The sequence below is a fragment of the Vigna umbellata genome, chromosome 1, assembly GCF_029865625.1.
Source record: "Vigna umbellata cultivar VRB3 chromosome 1, Vumbellata_1.0, whole genome shotgun sequence".
In the NCBI taxonomy this organism is placed as follows: Eukaryota; Viridiplantae; Streptophyta; class Magnoliopsida; order Fabales; family Fabaceae; genus Vigna; species Vigna umbellata.
The window spans coordinates 75,170,756-75,198,161 of NC_142165.1; the positions used below are offsets into that span (position 1 = coordinate 75,170,756).

The 27,406-nt window shown below is 36.1% G+C and overlaps 1 protein-coding gene across 2 annotated transcripts; it reads left to right on the forward strand.

Annotated features, from left to right (window-relative positions):
- Positions 1–1,195: 1,195 nt before the first annotated feature.
- On the forward strand, positions 1,196–18,361 carry LOC148206326 (DNA polymerase I B, chloroplastic/mitochondrial-like). 2 transcript variants are annotated; one of them, XM_088104224.1, is made up of 12 exons: positions 1,196–1,570; positions 7,695–8,481; positions 8,727–8,918; positions 9,449–10,128; positions 11,318–11,768; positions 12,078–12,173; positions 14,637–14,729; positions 14,805–14,999; positions 15,509–15,601; positions 15,707–15,919; positions 16,904–16,993; positions 17,715–18,361. In XM_088104224.1, exons 1-12 carry the CDS (start codon positions 1,458–1,460, stop codon positions 17,874–17,876), a joined length of 3,165 nt encoding a protein of 1,054 aa, XP_087960350.1. In that variant the 5' UTR covers positions 1,196–1,457; the 3' UTR covers positions 17,877–18,361. The 2 variants fall into 2 exon arrangements, with proteins under 2 accessions (XP_087960350.1, XP_087960351.1); XM_088104225.1 differs by having other exon boundaries at positions 1,197–1,570; positions 11,330–11,768.
- Positions 18,362–27,406: the final 9,045 nt, after the last annotated feature.

Sequence of the window (27,406 nt, forward strand, 5' to 3'; positions counted from 1 at the left end):
GGGTTTCTTTTTTTTTTTTTAAGTTTTGAGAATGAAAATTATTAAAATACCCTTAACCTTAAAACTTAGAATCCATGGTATATAAGGATATTTTTGTCTACTAAAACCCGGTACACATTGCTAAAATGTACCAACTGAAAAACAGGCCTACGCGAGTTAGCAAACCCCATATATATATATATATATATATATATATATATATATATATATATATATATATATTTGAAGAGTAAGTATATTAGTTAATCTTATTTAAATTAATCACAAATATTTTGTTTCAATTTGTTTTCTACTAATGTTATTTTAATTTAATATAGTTCTTTTCAAAATAATAACTCACATTTCATTCTAACATAATTTATATTAATTATAATTTATTTTAAATTATTTTTATGATCAAGATAAAAAGTAGTCTACCATTTTTATCAATTAAATAAATTTTTTAATTTATCAAACTCATCATATAACTCAATAATTTTTATAAACTTTTATCTCAAATTTATTCATTTATCACTATATTTCTCTTAATCCAAATAATTTCATTTTTACTTTTATTTGTCTTCAAATTCATTGTCACAAATTCATTTTCTAAAACAAATAAGAGGAGAGTCATAGAAAAAGAAGAAGAAAAAAAACGTAACTTTGTTTCATGTTATGTTTTTCACTAATCTAATTATCTAACTTTAATAACAAATAAGACCAAATTAACTTTATTAAAAATATAGGAATTTAATTGAGTAAAAAAATAAAAAAAAAATATAAATAGAAACAAAAAAATATAAATATAAGTAGAGATCAAATTATTAATTAAATATTTTAAATTTTATAACAATAAACTATATGTATATTTAATAAAAAGGAAGTATATTACTTTAGATTATATATATATATATATATATATATATATATATATATATATATATATATATATATATATATATATATATATATATATATATATATATATATATATACCTACGAAATAAGTTTAAAATTAATTCCTTAAATGATTTTTAGTTCCTAATTTTTCATTATGAGATATTGTTGATTCCTATCAAATAAATAAATCTTAGGAACGAGACAAAATATTTAGTAGTCAGCAGCAGGCACTTTAGTAACCTAACCCGAACCGAACGTAGTTTCTGCATAATTCCCCAATAAAAAAAACAACATAAAAGACCCCTTTCCAACGATATTTCCCTTATTTTTTTTTCCATCATTCTCTGTTCTGCACTTGCATGAATTTTCAAAGCTTCAGGGTTTATGGGCTCTCTCTTTCTCTTTCTCACTCACTTGCACCCTTTTCGCCCTCTTTTCCCATATAAACTCTTGTTCATTCACAGACTCACTTGTGTTCTTCCAACTCAAATAAGGCCCTGAGACTCTTATTTACCATTTTGCCACTGCCCCAACAAAAAGGCTCAAAGCTGGGGAGGCTTGTGGGTGTGATTGCCACCATGGGGTTCTCTTCTCAGACCACCCCTTTATATTGCCCCTCTTGTTCCCGCCACTTCCGTGCTGCTCTCTCTTCACTGTCCCTCTTGGCTCCCTCTCAATCACCACACCCCAGGTTGCTTTTCCTTCAAAGTTTTTAACTTTTTCTCCATTGGGTGTCACTTTTGTCTTTGTGGTGGTGTTATGTTGTTTGTTGTTGGTATGTGAGCAGTGTTTTTTCTTTTTTTGGTTGCTTTGTTAGATTGTTTCGGAGAATTTGCCTTTCTATTATGGAGTACTGGAGTACTGTTCAGCTGAACTCTATTGTGTTTTCATGGTTTGTTTTTCTTTGTGTTTGAACATTTGATATAGGGAATATTGCATTTCAGGGGATTAAGTTTGAATTGTTTAGTATGGTTTTGTTCATTGTTTATGGCGTTTTGTGGAGTCTCTAGTTTCTACGGGTGTTTCTGAAGTGATAAGCGGGGTGGGGGAGGTATTGATTAAAGGTGTAGGAGAAGTTTGATTTGATTGAGAAAGGGTTTTGTGGAGTTTATTTGAGTGTCTGTGTGTGTTCAGAAGATGGCCTCTGAAGCATTTTGGTCATGATCTGTTAGGAGGTTTTCTATTAAGGTGAATGTTCAGTTTATGGATAGTTCTGGTATTGCCAGTGCTTGAACATGGTTTCCACTTTAAATGGTATACAGATTTGAACAAAATTAAACGTAAAATTGGCAACTCGTCAGGGTTATGCAGATTTTGCACTGCACACCAGAAAAAGGGGGGGTCACCATATAAATTTCACTCACGGTTGCTTGTGTCTTGATATTAGTTTTTGTTGGTAAATATTTATTGTGTTTTAAATTGCAGTTTCTAGTTTTTAAATAAAAGGTCAGTTACTGACCCAAGCATTTAGGGATAGAGTTAATTTTTAGGGATATAGCTATTTTTTAGCTCAGTAGTCATTTTCAACCCACATTTCCTGCGTGAAATCAGTGGGTTGGTTTTATTTCAGTTTTTTTTTCATGCTATAAGTTTGTATTATCATTCATTAATTAAATAACAGAGAGTACAGACTTACAAAATTATTATTATCGATCTTCTGTTCACATTTGGTATCAGAGCTCCTTCACAGGGGCCTGAACCAGAAAAGTCTGACTGCATATTGGGTGTGAGTAAACCTAGAGTGAGAGTAAACACTAACAGAGTGCAAACACTAAGAGAAAGTCATTAGAAAAGTTGAAGCATGGCAGATTTAAGCAAGTATGTGCAGCCATCAATTCCCAAATTTGATGGCCACTACGATCATTGGGCAAAATTGATGGAAAATTTTCTTAGGTCTAAGGAGTTTTGGTATTTGGTGGAACATGGTGTTACGGATGTTTCTACCAATGTAACAGAAGCTGAAACTAAACTAATGGAGGAGCAAAAGTTGAAGGACATGCAGATAAAGAATTATCTATATCAAGCAATTGATAGAGAAATTCTGGACACTATTCTCAATGATGAAACATCCAAAGATATATGGGATTCAATGAAGCAGAAATTTCAAGGATCAACCCGGGTAAAACGTGCACAACTGCAAGCTCTACGTAAAGATTTTGAGCTCCTACAAATGAAGGATGGAGAATCTGTGAATTCATACTTTGCCCGAACTTTGAAGATTGCTAAGAGCATGAAAGCATGCGGTGAAAATATGCAAGAAAATGTTATTACTGAAAAAATTTTGCGGTCAATGACTATGAAATTTAATTATGTAGTATGTTCTATTGAAGAATCCAACAACATGGAAGCCATGACAATTGATGAACTTCAAAGTAGTCTCCTCGTTCATGAACAACGAATGATGTTGACTATAGATGAAGAGTAGGTTATGCAGGCAGTAACATATGAGAAAAGTGAGAGAGGCAGAGGAAGAGGAAGAGGAAGAGGTTTCTTCCGAGGAAGAGGTAGAGGAAGACAATCATTCAACAAAGCAGAAGTTGAATGCTTCAAATGTCATAAACTAGGACACTTTCAGTATGAATGTCCTCAGTGGGAGAAGAAGGCAAATTATGCTGAAGTTGACGACAAGATGGAACAAGAGGATGAGCTCTTGTTAATGGCATCCGTAGAGTTTAAGGAGGGGAAGAACAATGAGTGGTTTTTTGACTCTGGATGCAGTAACCACATGAGTGGTAACAAAAATTGGTTCACACAATTAGATGAAGACTTCCGACACAAAGTAAAGCTAGGCAATGATACACGCATTGCTATGATGGGGAAAGGAAGTGTACGGTTGGTGGTGAGTAATGTCCCATACATGATATCAAATGTCTATTATGTTCCTGAACTCAAAAATAATTTATTGAGTTTAGGACAACTTCAAGAGAAGGGATTGTCTATAAATATCCAATACAACAAGTGCACTATTGTACATCCTGAAAGAGGGCAAATTATGGAGGTTAACATGAGCAGTAACAGAATGTTTGTGCTTACAGCTACTGTGACTTCAACAAATACTACATGTTTTCAGGCCACTGTAGAACATAATTCTCAACTGTGGCACAACCGAATGGGACATTTAAGCTATGATGGCTTAAAATTTCTTGTTTCAAAACAAATGGTGAATGGGCTGCCATCTATCACTACACCTCAAGATTTGTGTACACACTGCCTTGCTGGAAAACAACATCGAAATGCTATGTCAAAGAGGAGCTTATGGAGAGCATCAGAAAAATTGCAGCTAGTTCATGCAGATCTATGCGGTCCTATTCAACCTTCATCTAGCAGCAATAAAAAATACTTCCTAAGTTTTATTGATGATATGTCCTGTAAGACTTGGGTGTATTTTTTAAGTGAGAAGGCATAAACTTTTTCTTTGTTTAAAAGTTTCAAATCAATGGTGGAAAAGGAAGCTGGAGAAAACATTCTTTGCTTACGGACATATAGAGGAGGTGAATTCAATTCTAAGATTTTTGATGATTTTTGCAAGAATCGAGGCATACAATGGCAGTTGACAGCAGCTTATACTCCTCAGCAAAATGGAGTTGCTGAAAGAAAAAACAGAACTATCATGAATATGGTTCGGTCAATGCTTATAGGAAGACGTGTTCCTAAAATATTCTGGCCAGAGGCAACAAGATGGTGTATTCATATTCTTAATAGAAGCCCCACAATTGCAGTACAAGATAAAACTCCTGAGGAGGCTTGGAGTGGAATAAAGCCTTCTGTTGCTTATTTTCGAGTATTTGGGTGTATAGCTCATGTACATACACCAGATCAGCAGCGAGTTAAGTTGGATGAAAAGAGTAAAAGATGTGTTCTTCTTGGAGTGAGTGATGAGTCCAAGGCTTATAGATTGTTTGACCCAGTCAGTCAAAAGATCATTATCAGTAGAGATGTTATATTTGAAGAAGAAAAAGGTTGGGATTGGAAGCAACATGATAAAAACAGTCAACAAACTGTTTTGGATTTGGGTGAAAATACAACACAGGATAGTGACACCGAGGAGCAAACTGAACAGAATGGAGCAAATTCTTCAAGGCAGCAGGCAGTACAAAATTTAAATGAAGGTACTATTGAAATTAACATTGATCAAAATGAGTCTCATCTTCCACAGATTGATACTTCAGTTGAAGAGAGGGTTAGAAGATGTAGAAGAGAACCAGTTTGGATGATTGATTATGAAAAGGGAGAAGGCCTCTCAGATGAAGATAGTGAAGAAGCAATGGTGGTGATAGCAGATGATCCAGTGACATTTGAAGAAGCTGTCAAAAGCAAAACTTGGAGAAATGCAATGGAGAGAGAGATGGAGGCCATAGAAAAGAACAAAACATGGGATTTAATAGATCTGCCAACAGGAGTCAAGCCAATTGGAGTCAAATGGATATTTAAAACCAAACTCAAAGAAAATGGAGAAATTGACAAATTCAAAGCTAGGTTGGTGGCTAAGGGGTATGCACAACAATATGGAGTAGACTACACAGAAGTATTTGCACCAGTGGCCAAGATGGATACCATACGCATCATTCTTTCAACAGCAGCTCAATATGGTTGGACTATTTTTCAGTTAGATGTGAAGAGTGCATTTTTGCATGGGGATCTCAAGGAGGAAATATTTGTGCAGCAACCCGCTGGTTTTGTGAAAAAAGGTGAAGAAGGCAAGGTATACAAGTTACGAAAGGCTCTTTATGGACTCAAACAAGCACCAAGAGCATGGTACAACAAGATAGAGACATACTTCATGAGTAATGGTTTTGAAAGGTGTTTTTGTGAACACACATTGTTTACAAAATCAAAGGGAGGTAACATTTTAATTGTGAGCTTATATGTAGATGATTTAATATACACTGGAAATAATGAGAGCATGTGTGATGATTTTAGAAATTCAATGATGTCAGAATTTGTTATGTTAAATTTAGGAAGAATGAGATATTTCCTTGGAATAGAAATTCTGCAGCATACACATGGAATTTTTATGTGTCAAAGGAAATATGTTCAAGATGTATTATCAAGGTTTGGTATGAAGGAGTGCAATGCAGTGAAGAATCCTATTGTACCAGGAACAAAACTGTTAAGAAATCAAGCAGGAACCAAAGTGGATGCTACTCTATTCAAACAAGTGGTTGGAAGTCTCATGTACTTGACTGCTACAAGACCAGATCTAATGTATGGAGTAAGTCTAATTAGCAGATTTATGACTAATCCTACAGAGAATCATTGGCTAGCTGCTAAAAGAATACTGAGATATTTAAAAGGCACTACAGAATTTGGAATTTACTACAAGAAAGGGGAGAGTACTAACATAATAGGCTATACAGACAGTGACTTTGCAGGAGATGTTGATGATAGGAAGAGTACATCTGGATTTGTATTTTTTCTAGGGTCTGGAGTTGTTTCTTGGTCATCAAAAAAACAACCAGTGGTAACATTATCTACAACTGAAGCTGAGTACATAGCAGCTGCTTCCTGTGCTTGTCAAAGTATTTGGATTAAGAGAATTATGGAGACTCTCGGTTTAAAAAATCAGAATAAAGTTCTGGTTTTATGTGATAATAATTCAGCTATCCAATTGTCCAAAAATCCAGTCCTCCATGGTAGAAATAAACATATAGATATAAGGTTTCACTTCCTAAGAAATCTTGTTAAAGATGGAAGCGTTGAACTAAGTCATTGCAGCACACAGAATCAGATAGCGGATATAATGACTAAGCCTTTAAAGCTAGAGCAATTCTTAAAACTCAGGAGCATGTTAGGTGTGATTGAAGCATCTGAAGTAAACTAAATTGTTCTTCAATATTTAGTTTAAGGGAGGGAATGTTGGTAAATATTTATTGTGTTTTAAATTGCAGTTTCTAGTTTTTAAATAAAAGGTCAGTTACTGACCCAAGCATTTAGGGATAGAGCTAATTTTTAGGGATATAGCTATTTTTTAGCTCAGTAGTTATTTTCAACCCACGTTTCCTGTGTGAAATTAGTGGGTTGGTTTTATTTCGGTTTTTTTTTCATGCTATAAGTTTGTATTATCATTCATTAATTAAATAACAGAGAGTACAGACTTACAAAATTATTATTATCGATCTTCTGTTCACAGTTTTCAAATGTTTTAGTTGCTAAGCTTTCAACCAGTGACTAAAAAGTTAAAATTAAAATGAAGAATCCATCCTTGAACGGCAAGTTACTAAAAAGTGAATGGTAAGGTCTAAATCGTAAAGGGTAACTGATATCAAGGTTCTATGGACTTCAAATTGTTTTCTCTTCTCTACACTTTTTTATTTGGAATAATATGTCTTGCATTACGGATCAAACAAAGACTAAGCTAAAATTGTTCGTGTTAGTTGTTGACTTCTATAGTGGAAAGATTCTTGTACCTTCCTTGTTTGATACACAATCTCACATAAAAGCTGGCAACTGCATATGATATTGTTTGTGTTAGTTGTTGACTTCCATAATGGAAAGGTTTTTGAACCTTCCTGGTTTGTTACAATCTCACATAAAAGCTGGCAACTGCATATGATCCTGGGATTAACTATATGCAAATGTGGAGTACGTTGCCACATATGATATACAGGAAAATGGAAATTTTCTAATATTAATTGTGACATTTCAGAAGTCAAAATATGCATTGTTTTAGCTCACACCTGTGGGGTCTTTTTCTTGAATGTTCTCATGCTGTTTCTTCTTCATATTAAACTGAAAATCTAAATATGCCTTTATATTCCTTTGATTGGTTCCTTTTATTTTTTCTTTTAATTTTCTGTGCATGATATGACTTGCAGAAGAAAAATCCAATCAATTCTGATTGCCAACAATATCATTCGACATAGTGCATTGTCTTTCAGAAAAGGTTATTCCTGCCTAAAGAGAACACCTTTTGGGTTGAATAAATTTAAGGACGTGGAGTATAGCCATAAATCTCCTGTACATATTTCAGTTAAGAAATTTTCTGACATGTCATATGGCATGTTGGAGGAAAGGAGATGTGAAGAAGAGTTGGTTCCTTTACATCCCTCTAATAGTCAGGTTAAGATTATGGGATTAACTGGATTTCCCACGAACCTTGGTACCCAAATCTGGGTTGAGGAATGTTATAAATTATCTATAAGTAAAAACGAAATGCACTTGCAGAATAACAGGGTTGCGCCGAATGCAGTTACTTCCACTGGTCAGGAACAGGCTGTTTCTAGTAATGTGAAGCACACTCATGTGCAGCAGGATCTTGATGAACCTGCCTTGCCTTCTGTTAAACATTCTAAATTAAAGAACTCAAAAGAGTTGCTTGACACCAAAAGGGTGGACACTCTGTTAAAGGTACCTCCATCAAAGATCCTTAAGGAGAAGGTTGATAAAGTTGAAGACAAATGCAATTTGGAGACAATTGCAAAGTATGAAGCCAATGCAACATCTGTTAAAAAGGCACGTAGTTCTGAACAATTAAAACTTCGAGGCAGACTTTGTAGTATCTATGAAGACATATTGGTTGTTAATAATATTTCTCTTGCTGAGGAAGTTGCTAAGATGCTTACAGTAAATTACAGGCATCTTATTCATGCATGTGATACTGAGGTACAGCTCTTGTCTTTTTTAGCGTATATTATGGTTTTTCCTTGATTGCAGCAGTGTTCATATCTGGATTCTTGTCAAGTTCAGTGAATTTGTCCTTTATAAATCATACTCATTGAAGTGATATATTGTATTCTTAAGCCATTTCTTCAATTGAGTGCATATTAGCTAATGTATTAGTATGAATCTCATCATGGATATTTCATAAATGTTGAAATGTAATATACCAACTTTTAATGTCGTCAAAGGTGGCCAAGATAGATGTCAAACAAGAAACACCTGTAGATCATGGGGAGATAATATGCTTCAGTATTTATTCGGGTCCAGAAGCTGATTTTGGAGGTGGAAAGTCATGTATTTGGGTAGATGTACTTGACGGTGGAGGTAAAGAGATCTTTAATAAGTTTGCTGAGTTTTTTCAAGATTCATCCATCAAAAAGGTAACCTTCTCTTATTGCGGACCCTTTTTATGTTTTAAATCCTATCATTGACATTGCACCTTTCAAGGCCTGCTTAGCCTATATTTTATAAAAATTAATTTTTGAAGAATTGATATTAAAAAATTGATTTGTGTTTGGGAATAATATTATAAAAGTTTAGAATAATTGATTTTGTTTGAATGGTAGAAGAGAATCTCTTTTGAAGTGTAAATGCAGGAATTTTTTGAACAGTTTGATAGGTGAAACACCAAAATTAATTCTATTTAAAGAAAAAGTGAAAGCATTTCACTTTCAAAATCATTTATTCTTACAGTATTAAAAAATGCAGCTGAAATGCTTTTTTCTGAAATTCAAAACAGTAGCTTCCAGAAAAAGCTTTAAAAGACTATTTCGTATAAATTAGTTTTTAAAAGGTTATACAGGTGCATTTAAGCTTCATAAATTCAAAATGGCTCCATATTACTTCTGGGTTAGTGATATGGGATTCAAAATAAATTTTGAAGTAACGAAGTCATTGGTGCATTCTGTAGGTCTGGCATAACTATAGCTTTGACTGTCATGTTATACAAAACTATGGATTTAAGGTTTCTGGATTTCATGCTGATACAATGCACATGGCACGGCTGTGGGATTCATCCAGGCGCTGGGTTGGTGGTTATTCTCTTGAAGGACTTACAGGTGACAGAGAGGTAATGGCTAGGGCTAAGCTGGACCATGAAAAGGATTTGATTGGTAAGGTGTCCATGACAACTATATTTGGCCAGAAAAAGGTGAAGATAGATGGATCTGAGGGTAAAATGACTACCATTGTTCCTGTTGATGTGCTGCAGAGAGATGAGCGAATACCTTGGATATGTTACTCTGTCTTAGATGCTAGAAGCACTCTAAAGCTTTATGAGAGCCTAAAAGGTCATCTTTCAGACATGCCTTGGAATCTTGATAGTCTACCTGTTTTACACAAAAACATGTATGATTTCTATCAGGAATATTGGCAGCCATTTGGTGAGCTTCTAGTCAAAATGGAATCAGAGGGAATGTTAGTTGATCGGTTATATCTTAAAGGCATAGAAGACGTGGCCAAAGCAGAGCAAGAGGCAGCTGTTAATAGATTCCGAAAATGGGCATCTAGATATTGTCCTGATGCCAAGTATATGAATGTTGGAAGTGATGCACAGTTGCGAGTACTTCTCTTTGGTGGCACCATTAACAGGTGCTCATCATTTAAATCTTGCGCGGAGCATGTTTCTATCTTAAAAAATTGATGGTTTTGAAGTAGAAATTGATATACAATATTTTCTTTGGTGAATGATAGATATCATGCAATCTGAACTATACTGAAATATGCTTTGTAAAAATACTAGAGATATTCATTATGTTGATATCATTATAGTTTATCAAGCATGCTTTTTCTCTTAAACAAATTGGTTGCTACATGAAGGCTCCTGTTAATACTAACTGCATATATGTGGTAGTTGATTTTTGGGGAAAGAGCTGTTTGGTATTATACTGAGACTCTTGTTTGTTTTGTTTTAATAACTTGATCATATTTTATGAATTATGTTAACTAGCTTCTTTATTTCTAGTTAGGGCAATAAATGGCTGTATGATATTTCTTTTTCTCTTGAAACAATATACACTGTAAAGTCTAATTTAACTATATACTTGTCAATGTTCTGGATATGTGCTTGTCTTATCATTTTGTTGTATTCTCTATTCCAGAGGGAAAAAAAGTTTTGAAGTTTGAGTTTTACTGTTTCAAGATATTTTTATCAATACCATCTTGCTCTGTATAATGTCAGCACTTAGAATTTTTCAGGTTTTTCATTTTTGAAGAATATGATATTTTATTCAGTGTCAATCATAAAGTGGCTGACCTTGATCTGTACACTAGAGTTATAGATCTATTTTCTTTGTATATATGAAGGTCCTTAGTACAATGTGTTGAAAGTCCCACATCGACTAGAGATAAAACCAATTCATAGTTTATAAGTGGGTGCAAACCTCACCCTACAAGCCGGTTTTGTGGGGTTGAGTTAGGCTTAAAGTCCACTTCTAACATGATATCAGAGTCATGGTTAGAGCCTATCCTAGCGATAATTTGTTGTTTGCTGGGCATATTGTTCCACCCGCTATCGGGCTGCTATCGGATCACCCATTAAAAATGTCTAATCCCACACTCGAGATATATATACCTCGGTGATTGAGTTAGGCTTAAAGTCCACTTCTAACACAATGTATCCATGATTGTTACCACATTCTTTGATATTTCTTTTTCTCTAGCTGAGCTCATTAAGGGGGATAAAGTTATGATTCAATATACAAACATTTTTCTCCACTGGTTTTGATGAAGTTGTTGAAGTATATAGATAAAGTAAAGCTTTCATTTTCACTTGCTACAGTATTCATTACAGGAAAAACCATAATGATGTAATTCCAACTGAGCAGATTTTCAAAATTCCCAATGTTAATAAAGTGATTGCAGAAGGCAAGAAAGCTCCTACAAAATTTCGTGATATTAAGTTGACTAGCATTGGATACAACCTGAATGTTGAGATATACACACCAAGTGGTCGGCCCTCAGTTAGTGGTGATGCTTTAAAAGTCCTGGCTGGCAAAGTTTCTGCTGAATATGACTTCAATGAGGCTTGTGATGTGGATCTTGATGTTGAAGATGGAAATCCCTCTCAAAGTGAAGATTTACCTGAAGAAATAGACAAATCGGTCTACGGAACAGCTCTTTCTTGTTTTCCAACAGAGGAAGAAGGGAAAGAGGCTTGTCATGCCATTGCTGCTTTATGTGAAGTCTGTTCAATCGATTCTTTGATATCTAACTTCATCCTTCCCCTGCAGGTGATATTCCTTTTTAAATTTTTTATTTTGAATATCCCTTGTCTGGTTTGTTTATTGATTTTCATGTTACCCTATAAACTCAGCTTACCCAGCGGGATTGGCATCAATAGGGTTGATAGTGCAATATAAGTAGTAAGCTAGTTTTTGTTTGTGTGCTGGAGGAAGGAGAGGATGGAATTTGAGATCACTTGATTAATCCAATGCTTGCATTAACCTAAGAGGGTGTTGTTGGTATATTAAAGGTTGTGTATACATTCAAGTTTGTAGGTTATGTGTGTATATGTTAGTTTAATCTGTTCTCATTGGCAGGGTCATAATATATCAGGAAAAGATGATCGTATTCATTGTTCCATAAATATCAACACAGAGACTGGACGCTTATCAGCAAGAAGGCCAAATCTGCAGGTTTTTATAATTTTCAAGACTTCGCTCTTGGTTTACTTTAATTTTTAAAGTGCTATTGTTTTCAATCCTTCATATATGTATATATTTATTTATTGACGATGGTATAATTCTATCCTTTTATGTTTATAAGATATGAAGCCATTTATGTGGCTTCACTTAATAACTTGTGCATTTAGGAGAGTTGGTCCTTGATATGATATAAAAGCCTTTATGACGAAGTAGTTAGTTTGATTATTGTTGCTTCCATTCTTCTTCAAACAATTTTTATTTTTAAGCACCAGGTACATGGTACACCTGTACATATTCCATGCTTCAAGCTCAAAGAACGTAATATGATAAGCCAAGTTAAATATAAATCCTCACCTAATAGTTTAAGCTTTTAGAACAGTTGGTTCTTGACAATGTTAAATTCTTACTGTAGTAATAGAACAACTCATTATTGACAATAACGGCTATCTATTACTAGTGATATGCAAAAACTGTTACTTTAAGCCTAGTAATAAAAACATATGCCAATGTTTTCCTGTTTGCTGTAAGTTTAGTTCATGACCTCTCTTATTTTAGTAAAAATTCTTTTATACTTCCTGTGGACTGTACATTAATTTGTTTTTTCTGTATTTTGTTATGAATAAATTATTCCAAAGCTTTAACCCAGTTGAATATACTAAAAACTATATATGAGATTAATCTCCCTTGCGTTCAATATACATAGAGTCCTTTATTTATAATAGAAGAAATATGGACTAAGCTTAAAATACAAATAAGAAATAATAACAAACTAATTAAAGATAAAAGATAAATATAAAATAAAGATAATATATCTAACAAACCCATTGAGTGAAAACACATAAATGGTCTTGTAAACGTTATCTCTCACACAAGTCCCATTTGGGCTTGAAGTATGAAAAATGCACAAGCCTAAATATGCTGAAACTCAACATTTTGTTAGAAGCATGGGAGTGGCAGGCTTCCAATTCTAGACCACTTGGTCATGAGGCCCTAATACCATGTCATGATTCATCTTAAAAGTTTAAACTAAGACCCTAGAAAAATATTATAATTAGGAAAATAAACAAATGGAGTGGTAGCTCAATTGATTAGAGTGCTCGTTTGGTAAGCGAAAGGCCTTGAGTTTGAATCTTAGCAGTAGGAAATTTTGTTTTGCTGGGTAGAGGTAATTCTTGCTGAGCAAATTTGTGACTTATTCATTGCACAAGTGAAACTCTTGTAGAGAGAAAAGGGTTTCTGAAAAATCTAGAGAGCTCACATGGGACATTTTTGTTGGGCGAGGAGGAGGTCTCGTTGAGCAGTGGGGAATGGACTTCAAGGAGTTCGCTTGTAAGTTTATATGTGAGCAGTGGGGAATGTTCATAAGGAGTTTAGCTCTTTGTGAGCGAATGACTGATAATCTGTATGAGCAGTAGGAAATGGGCATCGAGGACTCTGCCCGTAAGTCTCTTAGTGAGTAGTGGGGAGTGGACTCTCTCTGTAAGTCTCTGTGTAAGCAGTGAGGAGTTTAGCTTTGTGTGAGCAAATGGCTAATAATCTCTATGAGTGGTACAACTGGTAATCCTGTGTGGGTTGAGATATCTGGCTCGCTCTACGAAGCAAGTGGTTGGGAGCTATGCTTGAGCAAATAGTAGATAGTTCTATGTGAGCAATTAATTGAAACTCTAAGAGAGTAAGGGTTTGTAGTTTCACATAAGCAGGATATCCAATAGCTCTGTGTGAGCTAGCAGCTTTGTGTTAGGTAGTGGGTGTACTATGGGAACTAGTGACTTTGCGAGTTAGAGATCTTGAGGCGAGACAACGATTGACATTGTGTGTGAAGTTGTGGTTGTTATATGGATAATTTGTGATAGTGGATTATGTGTTAGCTCATCCTTATGTTATGTGGTCGTGGTTTCTATCTGCGATGATTGTGATTTATTATGAGAGCATATGATAGTACGGAGTGCTAAGGAAGATGCGATGTAAAGATGAGAGTTATGGGGATAGTTTTGGGAGCAATTTCATTAGTTAGTTTTAATATTTTCACAAAGTAAATCTTTTTGGTTGTAAAGATTTTGTTCAGATGACAGTTTTACCTTTTGAGAACAGTAAGATGTGTATTTCTCTTTATTTGGTGAATAAAATCATTTTGTTTATGTTTAAAGAGTGGTATCAGAGTTATAAGTGTTATGGATAAGTATGAGGTAATACCATGTCATGATTCATCTTAAAAGTTTAAACTGTCAGGTGGAGATATATAAATGGTTTTATACACTGAAAATATTTTTGAAAAAGAAGAATCAAACTAAGTAAATTGAGTTTTCATGTACATTAACAACTTACAATAATTGTGAATCTAATTGATTTTTTAAGTTGAACTTTGAAATTCAAGCATGGGTATTGTATACTGTAGATAAATCATTGGATTTTAAATCTTTCAATTTAATCTAACATATATATTTCATAAACTAGAACCAACCTGCTTTGGAAAAGGACCGGTACAAAATCCGTCAAGCATTCGTAGCTGCTCCAGGGAATTCTCTTATAGTTGCTGATTATGGACAGGTTCGCAATTTACTTATCTAATTGAACTAGTTACTAGAAATTTCATTCTGTTGATTGCGTTGCGTACTGTTGCAGTTGGAACTTAGGATTCTTGCACATCTTGCTGGTTGTAAGAGCATGTTGGAAGCCTTTGAAGCTGGTGGAGATTTTCATTCAAGAACTGCAATGAATATGTACCCATATATTCGTGAAGCAGTTGAGAGAAAGGAAGTGCTTCTTGAGTGGAATCCTCAGCCTGGTGAAGACAAACCCCCAGTTCCTCTCCTGAAGGTATATTGTCTTCTGATCTATTTAATGTAGACCATAACCAGTAGTAGCCTTGATGTTAGATACCCAAAAGTATTTTGTTAGTTTGGTATGTCTCATTATATTGTAGCTCATTGTATTTCAGTTATGAGTATTCTTTGTTTGCATTGAACACATGATACAATTAAGACGTGCTAAATTTAAAGGCTATTTTCTGTCTTCATTTATGTTCTAAGTAATTTATCTTTAGGGAATGGAACCAATTAAGAGTGACCCTCAAGTAACTTGAAAAATAAACCTTTAAAGAAATACAGGATAACATATAGGAGTATGTACTTAAATAGATAAATTTAAGTTCTTTATCAGAAAACATTTGGATTAGGTACCTGTCGGAAATATATCGGAACTGTATCTCATAAATAAAAAGCATTTTGTACTCATGGGTGTTAGTTTCTTTCACTTTAATAGTGTTTAGGTCTGCCAGCGTGATGATTTAAAAAGCATTTATCTATTACGTTTCTTTTTCATTTCAGGATGCCTTTGCTTCAGAAAGAAGAAAAGCCAAAATGCTTAACTTCTCAATTGCGTATGGAAAGACTGCAATCGGGCTATCAAGGGATTGGAAGGTACCTTCCATTCTGTAATTTATTGTGAAGGGCTTAAATAGTTTACAAGTCCCCTTCATTATTGATTTGGTTGTCCAAACAAAGTTACATATATTTTTCTCTCAGGTTTCTGTGAAAGAGGCTAGGAGAACAGTTGACCTTTGGTACAATGACAGAAAAGAAGTGTTGAAATGGCAAGAAGAACGTAAAAAAGAAGCCTGTAAATTTCAACGGGTGCACACATTGCTAGGGCGAGCCCGGAGGTTTCCAAAGATAGACCCAGATCATAGCTACCATAGAGGTCATATTGAGCGAGCTGCTATCAATACACCAGTCCAGGTCCTTGATCTTTCATATACTTTTATACAATAGTCTGCAACACTCCCTTTCTGTATGTCACTATTCTCAACTTTGATGGTTACATATAGTAAATGTAGACTGTACCAATTAGTTGATAGCAGTCCTACCATATAAAAAAGGTGACTTGTTCTTACTGGAGGGGTTTACTATATAATCAGTTACATTCATATCTCTTGGAACCTTTAACCTTTTTTCCCTCTAAGAACCACAGTGAATGGTGCGTTACATTAGGCTTGTGAAAACATCACAAGTCAAAGTTTATATTAAAATGATAATTTATATAAATCTGTGAATAAAATCATATGAAAGGCTAACTGCATTGTTCTTAATTTCTTATCAGATTTCATTATTCTTGTCAGCTATTTGTCTATTATATTAAAGAAAAGGTTTCCATGTATAAAGTAAATGTAATAAACAATATTCTCACCAGACATGTCATCGGTGTGTGTGTGTGATAGGTTTCTTTAGTCAAAAATCAATCTTTCACTCCTCACAGTACCCACTCACACACAAAAGAAAGAATATGTATGTATATTGCTTCTGTAATCAAAGGATGAAGTGTTTACAATCTTTCCCCAAGAGAGCACTCTCCCTCCACAGGAACAACCTCCTGTCAAATACACTGAATATCCAAAGCTACCCTCACACAAGACCTTCCTGCCTTCTTACAAAGGCTCCTCCCAACCAACTAACCAACTAACAATTAATTCTTAACTGTTTCCTCTGTCCTGCACCTATTATCCATTATAACCTATCATATTATATCCTATCAGTGTGTGTGTAGAGTTTCACTGAGTGGCTTCTTTAAAAGTAAGCCTCCATGTTTCTAAACAGCATAGGAGAGTATTGATGGTGTTTTTCTATTGCAAATAGATGTATATTATTTTTAATCCATGAGTTTTGATCCATCTCCACCTTCATGCCTTTCTTTTTTTGGCTCTTCTGATTTGTCAAATATTACAGGGTAGTGCAGCTGATGTTGCTATGTGTGCCATGTTACAAATATCCAAAAATAAGAAGTTGAAGGAGCTTGGATGGAAGTTACTTCTACAGGTTAATATTTTTGTCAAGAATTTTCTGCTTTTTATTTGTGCTCACTTTTTGTCAAGTTTCATTTAAGTATGTTCACACAGGTTTGCTTTCAATAATATATTTATTCACTTTTGAGAGAATAGGGCACAGACAAGTATCAGTGAAAGAGTACATTAACTCTGAAACATAATTTCTATTGATCAATGAAATAGTGTCTTTTGTGTTACTGTTGGATGTATTACCGAACCAAACTCTTTGATACTTTACCTATTCAATTTCATTAAAATTCATTATTCCAATCTTTGAATGGTGAAGCAAAATGCTCCAAGTAGTCTGCTTAAGCAACTGGCTGTTGATAGAAAAGCTATACAAATTATTCTTTTCAAATAAGCATAATCGTGGCATCTTGATTGATGTATTTTCCTTGCCTTCTACTATTTTCCACTTTTCATAATATTCCAGTTTATACATTGGTTGCTTTGACATTTTTCCATTTTGGCACTCTCTTCAATTCCTCATTTTCTGATCTTTAATATTTGAATGTCATGAGCATTGAACTTCCTAACCATGGATGCTTCAGATTGCTTAACTAATACATCTCTTAATGCTCCATTTTCTCCTTTAACTTCTCATGACATCATCTTTGTATTACTTTCATATCTGTGTTGCCCTTTATCACTCCATTCCTTTATGATGTTTCAACTCTTAATGTTAGCTAAGAGTTTTGGCTACGGAAAATCAGGTTCATGATGAAGTCATATTGGAAGGACCAACAGAGTCAGCCGAGGTTGCTAAGGCCATAGTTGTCGAGTGCATGGAAAAACCCTTTAATGGCAAGAATTTTCTCAAGGTTGGCCTCTCCGTCGATGCCAAGTGTGCTCAAAACTGGTACGCTGCAAAATAGATGGCTGGTCATACAACATGAACGGTGATGACCTGGTGTGGTGGGGTAATTTTGCACCCTTGATTTCATACAAAGGCCATACATGGTTGGATCAGGAAGAGTTGTTTTATTGGCAACATGATTCTTCCTTTGGTAACTGTAAAACAGAAGAGGCTGCTACTTTTGTGCTTCTTTTTCCATGGCAAAGGAATTGCCCTTGAGTTTATCCTCCTTCATTTCTATCGAGGTTCTTGATGTTCTGGAAAGACTAATTCCATACTGATGTTTTGCTGTGCATAGCAATTGTGTCTTTGAAGGAAGAAACTAGGTGGAAAAACCATGGTGTTAGCAATTTGTCTGCTTATGCTATCTGTTAAAGAGTAATTGGTGTATCATTTGTATACATCATGTAACATTATGGCATAATGGCTTTGTGCAACTGTATCATTTGTATATTGTATATAAAAAAACAAAATTTTTGCGAAATTTCTATTTCATTTACATCATGCAGAAACAAGTGTTCAGGTAAAAATTTTGATATAGGATTTTTAGGGTGGTTTTATTTTTGTTCCTAAATCCTTAGTTTAACTCTAACTTAATTTTGTTTTTGTTTACGAAAATCTTGCTTAATAATAAAAGTCATATAGAATTTGTTCGTAATGTTTCGATCACCCAAGGGTTTTAAAGAAATTTAATTCTTTTCACCCAAATTTTTATGAAGATATAATGAAGTTGAAAAGATTATGATAGGTTTCTCGGTGACAACAAGAAGCTAAGAAGGTTCTTAAAGTTCTCATTTGATCCAAAGAACTCCAGTGACTCAGACTCAGCACAGGAAAAACAACTTTATTACTAACAATTGCGGTGTTTGAATATAATCAAGGGATAATGCTTCCCTTCACACATGATGTCATAGTTCCTGTCTAGCTCTCTCAATTACAAAAATAATCATTCCCTCTAAAAGACACCCTCCGGTATAGTTTTCCCCTTAGGTAACAACCCTAAACCCCTACAACTTATGTCCTGGTTTTAACTCCCTTTTTTCTAACATAGACCTTCATAGTCTTATCATTACACACCACAGTTTGAATAACCTTGTCCTCAAGGTTAAAATCTAAGAATTGATCCTGTATGGTGGCCTTATCCTTCCAAGTAGTTGTCTCTGATCCCCCTTCTTGCCACTCAGTGAGAACTTACTGTACTAGTTCTCCTTATTGTTGATTTTTCCTCCTTTGTAGCACCTTGTGAGGGAAACCAAATGTTGTTCTCCCCTCCAATTCCTCTAGCAACTCTTTCTCCACTTGTTGAGTTCCCATAACCATCTTTAATTGAGACACATGAAAGATTGGATAGATGTGTGTTGTGTCGAGCAGCTGTAATCTGAAAGCAACATGTCCCTCTCGTCGAAACACCTTGAAGGGACCATAATATCTAGCTTACAACTTTAGGTGTAATATGGTTGGCATGTATACTTGTCTATGAGGCCAAATCTTTAAATACACCTAATTCCCCCACCTTTATCTTAGAAGTTTGCGTCTTTTGTTGGCAAATTTTATCATTTGTTCCTGAGCTCTTAATAGGTGATAATGTAGTTTTTTGAGAGCCTGATCCCTACTCATAAACTCTTCTGCCACTATCTCTACGACTGTCTCCCTTGGTACAAAAACGGGCTAGGGATGGAGGGGGTCTTCCATACACTATCTTAAAGGAGTACATTTAGTTTAACCTTGGAAACTGGTGTTGTACCAGTATTCTGCTCAGGGTATAAAATTATTCCAGTTCTTAGGTTGCTCAGAACTTAAACATCTCAAGTAAGTTTCCACGGTTCTATTCAACAGCTATGTTTGTCCATTTGATTCGGGGTGATAAGTTGTGCTCATATGCAATTGTGTGCCTTGTAGTCTGAATAACTCCTTCCAAAACAAGATTAGGAAAGTAGGATCCCTATCACTTACTATAGATGAGGGAATTTTAGGGAGCTTTACTACTTCCTTTACAAAAATATCAACAATGGCCTTAGTTGAGTAAGGGTGTTTAATGGGGATAAAGTGCCATACTTGCTGATCCTATCCACCACTACCAAAATTGCATCATATCCATTAGATTTAGGTAGGCTTACAATAGATTCTAGGCTAATCTCATCCCATACCTGCGAAATAGATAAGGGTTGTAAGGAAGGAGGCTAGATATTTATGTTGCTGACACACCATATATGTTGCCACAAAACCCATCACGGTTTTCTTCATCTTTATCCAATACAAGGATTGGACAACTTTTCTATACGTGCAAAACACCCAGGAATGTCTCCCTGTTGGAGTTATATGGTATTTAGCTATCAACTTCGGGATTTAGGATGAATTGGCATATAGGATTAATCGCCCTTTGTAGTGGAGGCGATCATGTTCCAGGGTAAACAAAGGGTGTGAGTCTGCATATTCTTCCAAATCCTCATTGATCTTTTGTGAGGTTGGATCCCTTCCACTTTCCCCAAGAATGTCTGAAAATCCTGCCAGAAGGACCTTGCAATCACCCTCATTTCCATCTCCCCTTCAACCTTGTCTTTAAATTTTTATGACAGTGCATCTGCCACCTTATTAGAATCCTCATTTTTGTATACTATCTCAAATTCACACCCCAACAATTTAGCCAACCAATTTTGCTGGTTTTGGGTGGTGATCCTTTGTTCCAAGAAGTACTTCAAACTCCTTGGGACTGTGTGAACCATAAATTTCTACCTAAGTAGATAGAGCCTCTAGTGTAGAATGGCTAGAACTAAAGCCATCAACTCCTCTCAAAATAGACTTCGAAAGAGAGCAATCAAATAAGGTTTTGTTGAAATAGGAATAGGCCTATTGTTTTGTGACAGTAGAGCCCTAATCCCCTTCCTTGACACATCACAATACACATGGAACGTTTAGGAGAAATATGGCAGGGTCACCACTAGTGCAGTGGTAATAGCCTTCTTAAGAGCTTGCATCACTTTTGTGCTTTGTTGATTCCATTCAAACTGACCCTTTTTCACTAGGTTTCTTAATGGCCTTGCTATTTGGCTATAATCCGTTATGAACCGTCTATAATACGCTATAAGGCCTAGAAATCCCCTTAGAGCTTTAATTGTCCTTGGTATAGGCCACTCTTGCACAATAGTAACCTTCTCCTGGTCCATTTCCACTCCTTGGCTATATATAACATGTCCTCGATATTGAAACTGTCTCCTTCCAAATTCACATTTTTTCTTAGGTTTAAACCCTCGGATGGTCCTCGTATTTATTGAGAAATCTCAAGTGGGTCCTTTTGTTGAAAATAGTCTCAATTAAGTCTTAAATTTTGTAAAATCGTAACAATTAAGCCTTTTCCGTTAAGTGGTAAAAAACAGCGTTAAAATGTGATGACGTGGTGCATAGTAAATATGCTGAGGTGGATCATTTTATTACATGAAAATAATTAAATTATGACAAGGAATTTAGTAAAGTAAAAGAAAAAAAAATAGAAAGATATGGAAGCAGAATCCTATTTTGAAAATGTTTCCAAAAAACCATAGAAAATTCATTCCTCATCACCCATAGAGCATCTCATCCTCCATTAACCTCATCAGCCATCACCAGCCATGATAAACCTCCCTTTGCGAACCAACACTGTGAAAACCTTCAGACCACCATAAAAGCCCTTGTGCCACCATAAGAAGAAGCCAAATTACCTTCAACTTCAGCCAAATCGCACAAACCCAAATTGCACAAACCCAAATGCCGACACAAAACGCGAACCACCAACAGTGCAACCAACGCACCACCATCAACGAACCTGGTGTCTCCTCCATAACAACCATAGTAACCACCTAAATTTCTCTCATCTTACAAAAGTAAGCAAATAATACTATAATACTCAAGAATACTGCTTGACTTTTCTTTTTCTCTTTTCTTTTTCTCTCTTTTCTTCGCTCACAAGGTAAGTATATATAACAATGAGGCTTGAGAGAATTTCTAGGTGTTTCACTCAATTACTTCTTCCTTCAAGTGGATATTATGATGAAGCTTAAGAGTATCTTTCTTTTCTTGAGCTCTTCTTTTCTATGATTTTCTTGGTTAGAGGAATTTTGTTTTTAGTAGCTCCAAGAGTCTTCCTTGCTCAAATGATGATGATATATCTTTGTACTCATCTCATTTCCCTCATCATCACTTTCTTCTTCTTCTTATCTTCTATTTATACACCTTGATGATATAACCGTTATGACGAAGCTTTTCTTGAGATTTGACAATATGATCGTTTGACGAAGCTTGTCTTTGAGATTTGTTCTTTTTTGGCTATTAGTGTGCTTTCTGTAATAGGATGGAGTCTTTGGTTAGAGCAGACGTGCTTTTCAGAGCTTTTATCAAAAGCATATTTGACTTCTCATTTGGCACGACTTTTGATAAGTTGATAAGTTCTTCTTTTATCTTCAATGTTCATTTTGATACTTACAAGAAGAGGTAATTGATCATTTGTAGCTAGGGATGGCAAAGGGTCGGGTCGGGCACATATAGTGGCTACCTGCAACCCGACCCATAAGTAAAAAATCGTACCCGTACTCGTCCCTTTACCCGTCAGATACTCGCATAAAAAAAATCTGTGGATTTTTTCTAACCCGTGGATACCCGTTGGATACCTATTTTCCAACTTACTTTAGCCTAAATTCTGGCCCAATACTTTATTCTGCTTTCTTATTCAAAATTAAAACTCACAAACCCTAGGGTCTTAACTTCACCTCCTCCATTAGTAGCTGCCCTCTGTCGCGTCCTCCTTCCAGTAAAGCCTTCTTCACTCTCATCTAACAAACGTTCATTCATTTCCACTTGCATTCATCAACGCGCCCAGCTCCAAAATGCCAGACCCCAAAGCCATTTTGATCCCATCCAATACGGTTTATGATGAGTCATGTGAACCTCCTTGCCTCAAAACGCGTGGGTGGCCCTCGTTAGTGTTGGATGTCGTCACTGCATCGTTCTTCGGCCTCGTCTTCCTTTTCTTTGTCCTTGTCTTCACTTCCCTGGGGGACTCACTCGCTAACAAGTGAAACCCGAACCCAAGTCGTTAACAAGTGGGTATTAAATTACCCCTATGCACGGGTACCTTTTACCCATGGATACTAAATATCCGTAACGGATTTTACCCACGGGTATCCGCGGGTGCGAATTTTTTTGCTATCCCTATTTGTAGCAAATGTCCTGCACAAGATAAAACAGAAGTTTGTACAACAAGTATGTCCTATTTAATGTTTATTTTGGTGTTCTCAAAAGGTTTTATTATTGGTAAAAGATTTTTGATGGTCTAGTTTGACTTTTCTTCTGATTTTTGGTGTGCTAGATTTCTTTTAGAGGATCGTTTATTTCTTTTCTTCTTAGTGTTTTAAGGTATGTCATGTGGATGCCTGTTCTTTCCAATTTTAGGGTTTTCTATTTTGTCATTTAGAGTTTGTTTCCTATTCTTTTATTCTATGAGATTTTTTATTGTGTGGTTACCTGTTCTTTCTAACTTAAGGTTTTATGTCTGGCTTTTAATGTTCTTTCTAACTTACGGTTCTTTCTAACTTAAGGGTTTCTATCTAGCTTTAATGTTTTTTCCAACTTAAGATTTTCTATCCTATGAGTTTTCCTATTCTTCCACGGAACTTCTTCGTTTAGATAAACTTTAGCATATTGTTTAGTTAAACTTCAAAACCATGACTCTTATAGACGAGCTTGTCTTATCGTCCAAGGTTCCTATAGACAAGCTTGTCTTGTCCCAACAAATAGCACTCAATATTCGTGCATAGTAGGTGTTGTTTTATTCATTGAAAAGATAACTACCTCCGAGAGGGTCGCACGGTTAGGATCCTTTAATCGCCCGTTTAACGAGCATTTTAATATTGCTTGAATTTTTTTCGAAGCATTTGAAATAATGATCTTTCAAAGGAAATAAATGACATTCCAAATCTTGTGCCTATCGGAATTAAAATCAGACGCTTCGAGCCGCTGGATTTGGCTTAATCTAACGACTAAGAATGATTAGTAGGTGAGGCCTTCGAGACTATAAATAGGGGTGACCCTCCTCTATCATTTTCACATTTCCACTAGTATTATATTTTTCAGACTGATTATTCTTCATATTCAGGTAATAATATCGATCATCCATTTGTCTTCGTCCACTAGCACCATAGTTTGTTCATGATCTGGTTTTAGGCCACTGCCTATGTTTGTTGATTTTCCTTCTTGTTTTCCCAAATCCAATTGTTTGATTTTTCCTTACGGCTTCATTAAATCCTTTGTATTGGTGCTGGGGTCTAACTCAATCATGGCCACTTCTGATCTTTTGACCTTATGTGGGGGCACGTATGGCGTCACCTTAAGTCCTACCGCATAACATTACCACATGGTTTCCTGATCTATGTGTACCGTGCAAATTGTTCCCCTATTGGATGAGAGCTTCAAAGCCAGGTGAGACGTGTAAACTATTTCACCAAACAAATTCAGGCATGACCGCCTGATCAGTACATTGTAGAATGTGTTAGCCTCAACCAAGAGATACCTCATTTGCATCACCTTGTTGTCTCAGTCGGTCCCCAACCTTGTCCTAAAGTCCACATAGTCGTAGTTATCCACTCTTTCTCCTGCAAACCTAATTATTTGGTCATTGTGTGTAACAAGGAGGTCTTTCAAGAGGTCTATCTTGAGGAAGGTTTTCTAGTAAAGGATATTGGCTGAGCTCCTTAGTCGATCAACACCTTACTCACCCTATAACGAGTTATCTCAACTATTATAACCATAGGGTCATCCAGATCGATATCAGGAGCATTGAAGTCTTTGTTAGTGAAGGTGATGGGAGGCATGGACTTTGGATTCCTGTCCACAAGGTGGACAACCTTCAACATTGGGATATGGTGTTTGCATGTTGACAATGAGGATTTGTCTCCTGCGAACCCTTCCTAGATTCTATTGATGTGGCCATCCAGCAGGCAGTCTATGCTCCTTCTACAACTTTTACTCTTGTGAGGATAGCTCCTGCCCTCTTGCTCAATCTTGATGCATTGTTTTAGGTGACCCGCTCGGATCAGCTCCTCAATCATATCACGAAGGTTGGCACAGTCCTCCTTGGTATACCTCATATTCTTATTGTAGAAACAATGTTTATTATTGTCGGTATTTGGGGTTGTAGCCCTTCTCCTTTGAGGAGGAATTAGATCAGCGCTTAGAGACTCTTCGAGTATCTTGGCTCTAGTCGCGTTGAAGAAGATATACTTGTCGAAACGTGGTACTCTAGGCAACTCCTTGGACTGAGACTCACTCCATTTTCCATTGTTCGATTTTTCCCCCTCCTTCTTCTCGCTAGTTGAAGCCTTTGATAACGGTTGATTTCACCGTTATTTGAGAGTAAATTTTGATATCAAATGAACCCTTTTTGACTTAGAAACTTGTTTGTTCTGTTGATTTTGGTTTATTTTGGGAAATAAGAGAGTTGAGGTTACACTTGAAGATTTTATCACTGAATCCCCTTGGTTTTGTAGTAAATTGGGATGAACTGGAAGAGGAGTTAAGTTGTCAAAAAGTTGGAACTCATAAAGGACATAAAGAGCACCAGAAGAGAAGGCTACAGAAGGTCGCACTTACGCTTAGGTGCCCTTTTCATGACCCTCAGCGCTAGAACCTCGCAGTCACGCCTGAGCGCCCTTTTTGGGGCGCTAAGCGCCATCTTTCCGGTAACGTTTCACGCCTAAGCGCCCTCCATTGGACGTTGAGCGCCAATCCTCTCGCAAGCACGTCTGAGCACCCTAAGTAGGGGCATTGAGCGGTGGCAATGTTGGCCTATGGCCCAATTCAGCTCTATTTAAGGATTAGCTCGACCTAGAGAGGGTATCTCTTGACAGAATTAACACAAATTCAGATTTTCTTCAATTCTCTAGTGGCAGAAGTGGATGCGGAAGCTCTCCTCTTCAGTTTTTAGGGTTTTTCTATCTTTTTCATTCCATTATTCATCTAGTTTCTCCATGACGATGGGGAACTAAACATTATTTGTTGTTGGGGGATGATGTAACCTTGTTAACTCTCATGTATTTGAATTGATCTTAATTATATATGCTTATTTCATTAATTGTTAGGGTAATTCTTCTTTGCTCAATGCTTGTTATGTTTAACTCATTCATGGCATGATGTATGATTTTCATGAGTACTGGGAGGTATCTTACAATTCATGTTCTGGGGAATTGCTCCCAAAAGCAGTATTACTCAAGGATGGGGATATGAGTTTTGGTCATCTTAAGCTCCTAATCATAATGCAGAATTAATTATTAGGGATGCAAGGGATTGTGGTCTAGTAATTAAGGATAGGCTTTCTTCGCCGAGAGATCGGGTTTTAAGTAATTTAGAGAGTGATGTTAACAATTGAATGAAGAAGACGAATTCATATATGCATGAGAGTAAACTAGGTGAAATCTAAACCCCAACAACATATTCATCCCATATTCAAAATCATCCATTCACCTTTGTGTTTTCTTTCAATTGGTCAAAAGTGCATTCATATTTACTTTCTTGTTTTGCATACAAAATTCCAAATTGTTCTTCAAAAGTCTTAATTAGTTAAGTAATTACATAATTGTCTAGTGTCGTGAGTCTCTTTGGAAACGATACTTGGTCTTACCACTTATTATTACTTGATACGATTCGGTACACTTGCCAACATCTTAACAACCTTATAATGCATCTACTTGCGAAAGTCTCGCATGTCCTCCACCTGCATGTACTGTGTGGCCCTTTCTCTGAACTCATCCACGATATTTGTTGGCCTCACACACAGGCTGTCAACCAACAACCTTGACCTTAAGGTCGTTATCACGTGGTGTAGGGCCATCCCATGGTTGAGAGTTCTAATTAGTCATGTTGTCTTCTTTCTCTTTCCTAAGGCGTGGAGGAACTCTTCTTTCTCTCTCCTAAGATTCACCAGGGCAAGAATCATTAGGTGATGCGACCAGCTTGTGGCGAACTGAGTGTCGAATAAAGAGCAGATGGTCGCAAAGTTATCTATAGAATTGGGTGGTAGAAATTTGAACCACGCTTATCTTTTAAGAGAGATGGAAACAACTATACGCCACACCGGGTCGCTTGTGGTGTAGAAAGTGATATGATTCACGAACATCCTGAGATGCTCGCTAGAATCAATTGATCCATCAGGCTTCTTGAAGGTTGGAGGGACCAAGGACATAAGAGTCTCCATGATGATTGGTGTGAAAGGTAATAGCCTAGTTGTGTTGACTGTCTACACTGATAGGTTTTCCTTGGTAGCCTTCGTGTTGCCCTTGTGGACGATCATGCATGGGTCTTCTCGAAGTCTTGTCGGGGCAAGCTAGTGTTTGGGTTGGGTTGGTGCACGAGGCACCGATTGTTGAACACTTTGTTCTTGGTGTATGGCTACATTCCTAGCCTTGACGGTCATTAGCTCTTCTTCATCTCCATGTTCCTGATCATCTCCAACTGGTTCGATTGGTTCTTCGACTCCTCTATCGCGACGTTGATAGTCATATTCTTGGTGGTCACCATAGGGTTTGG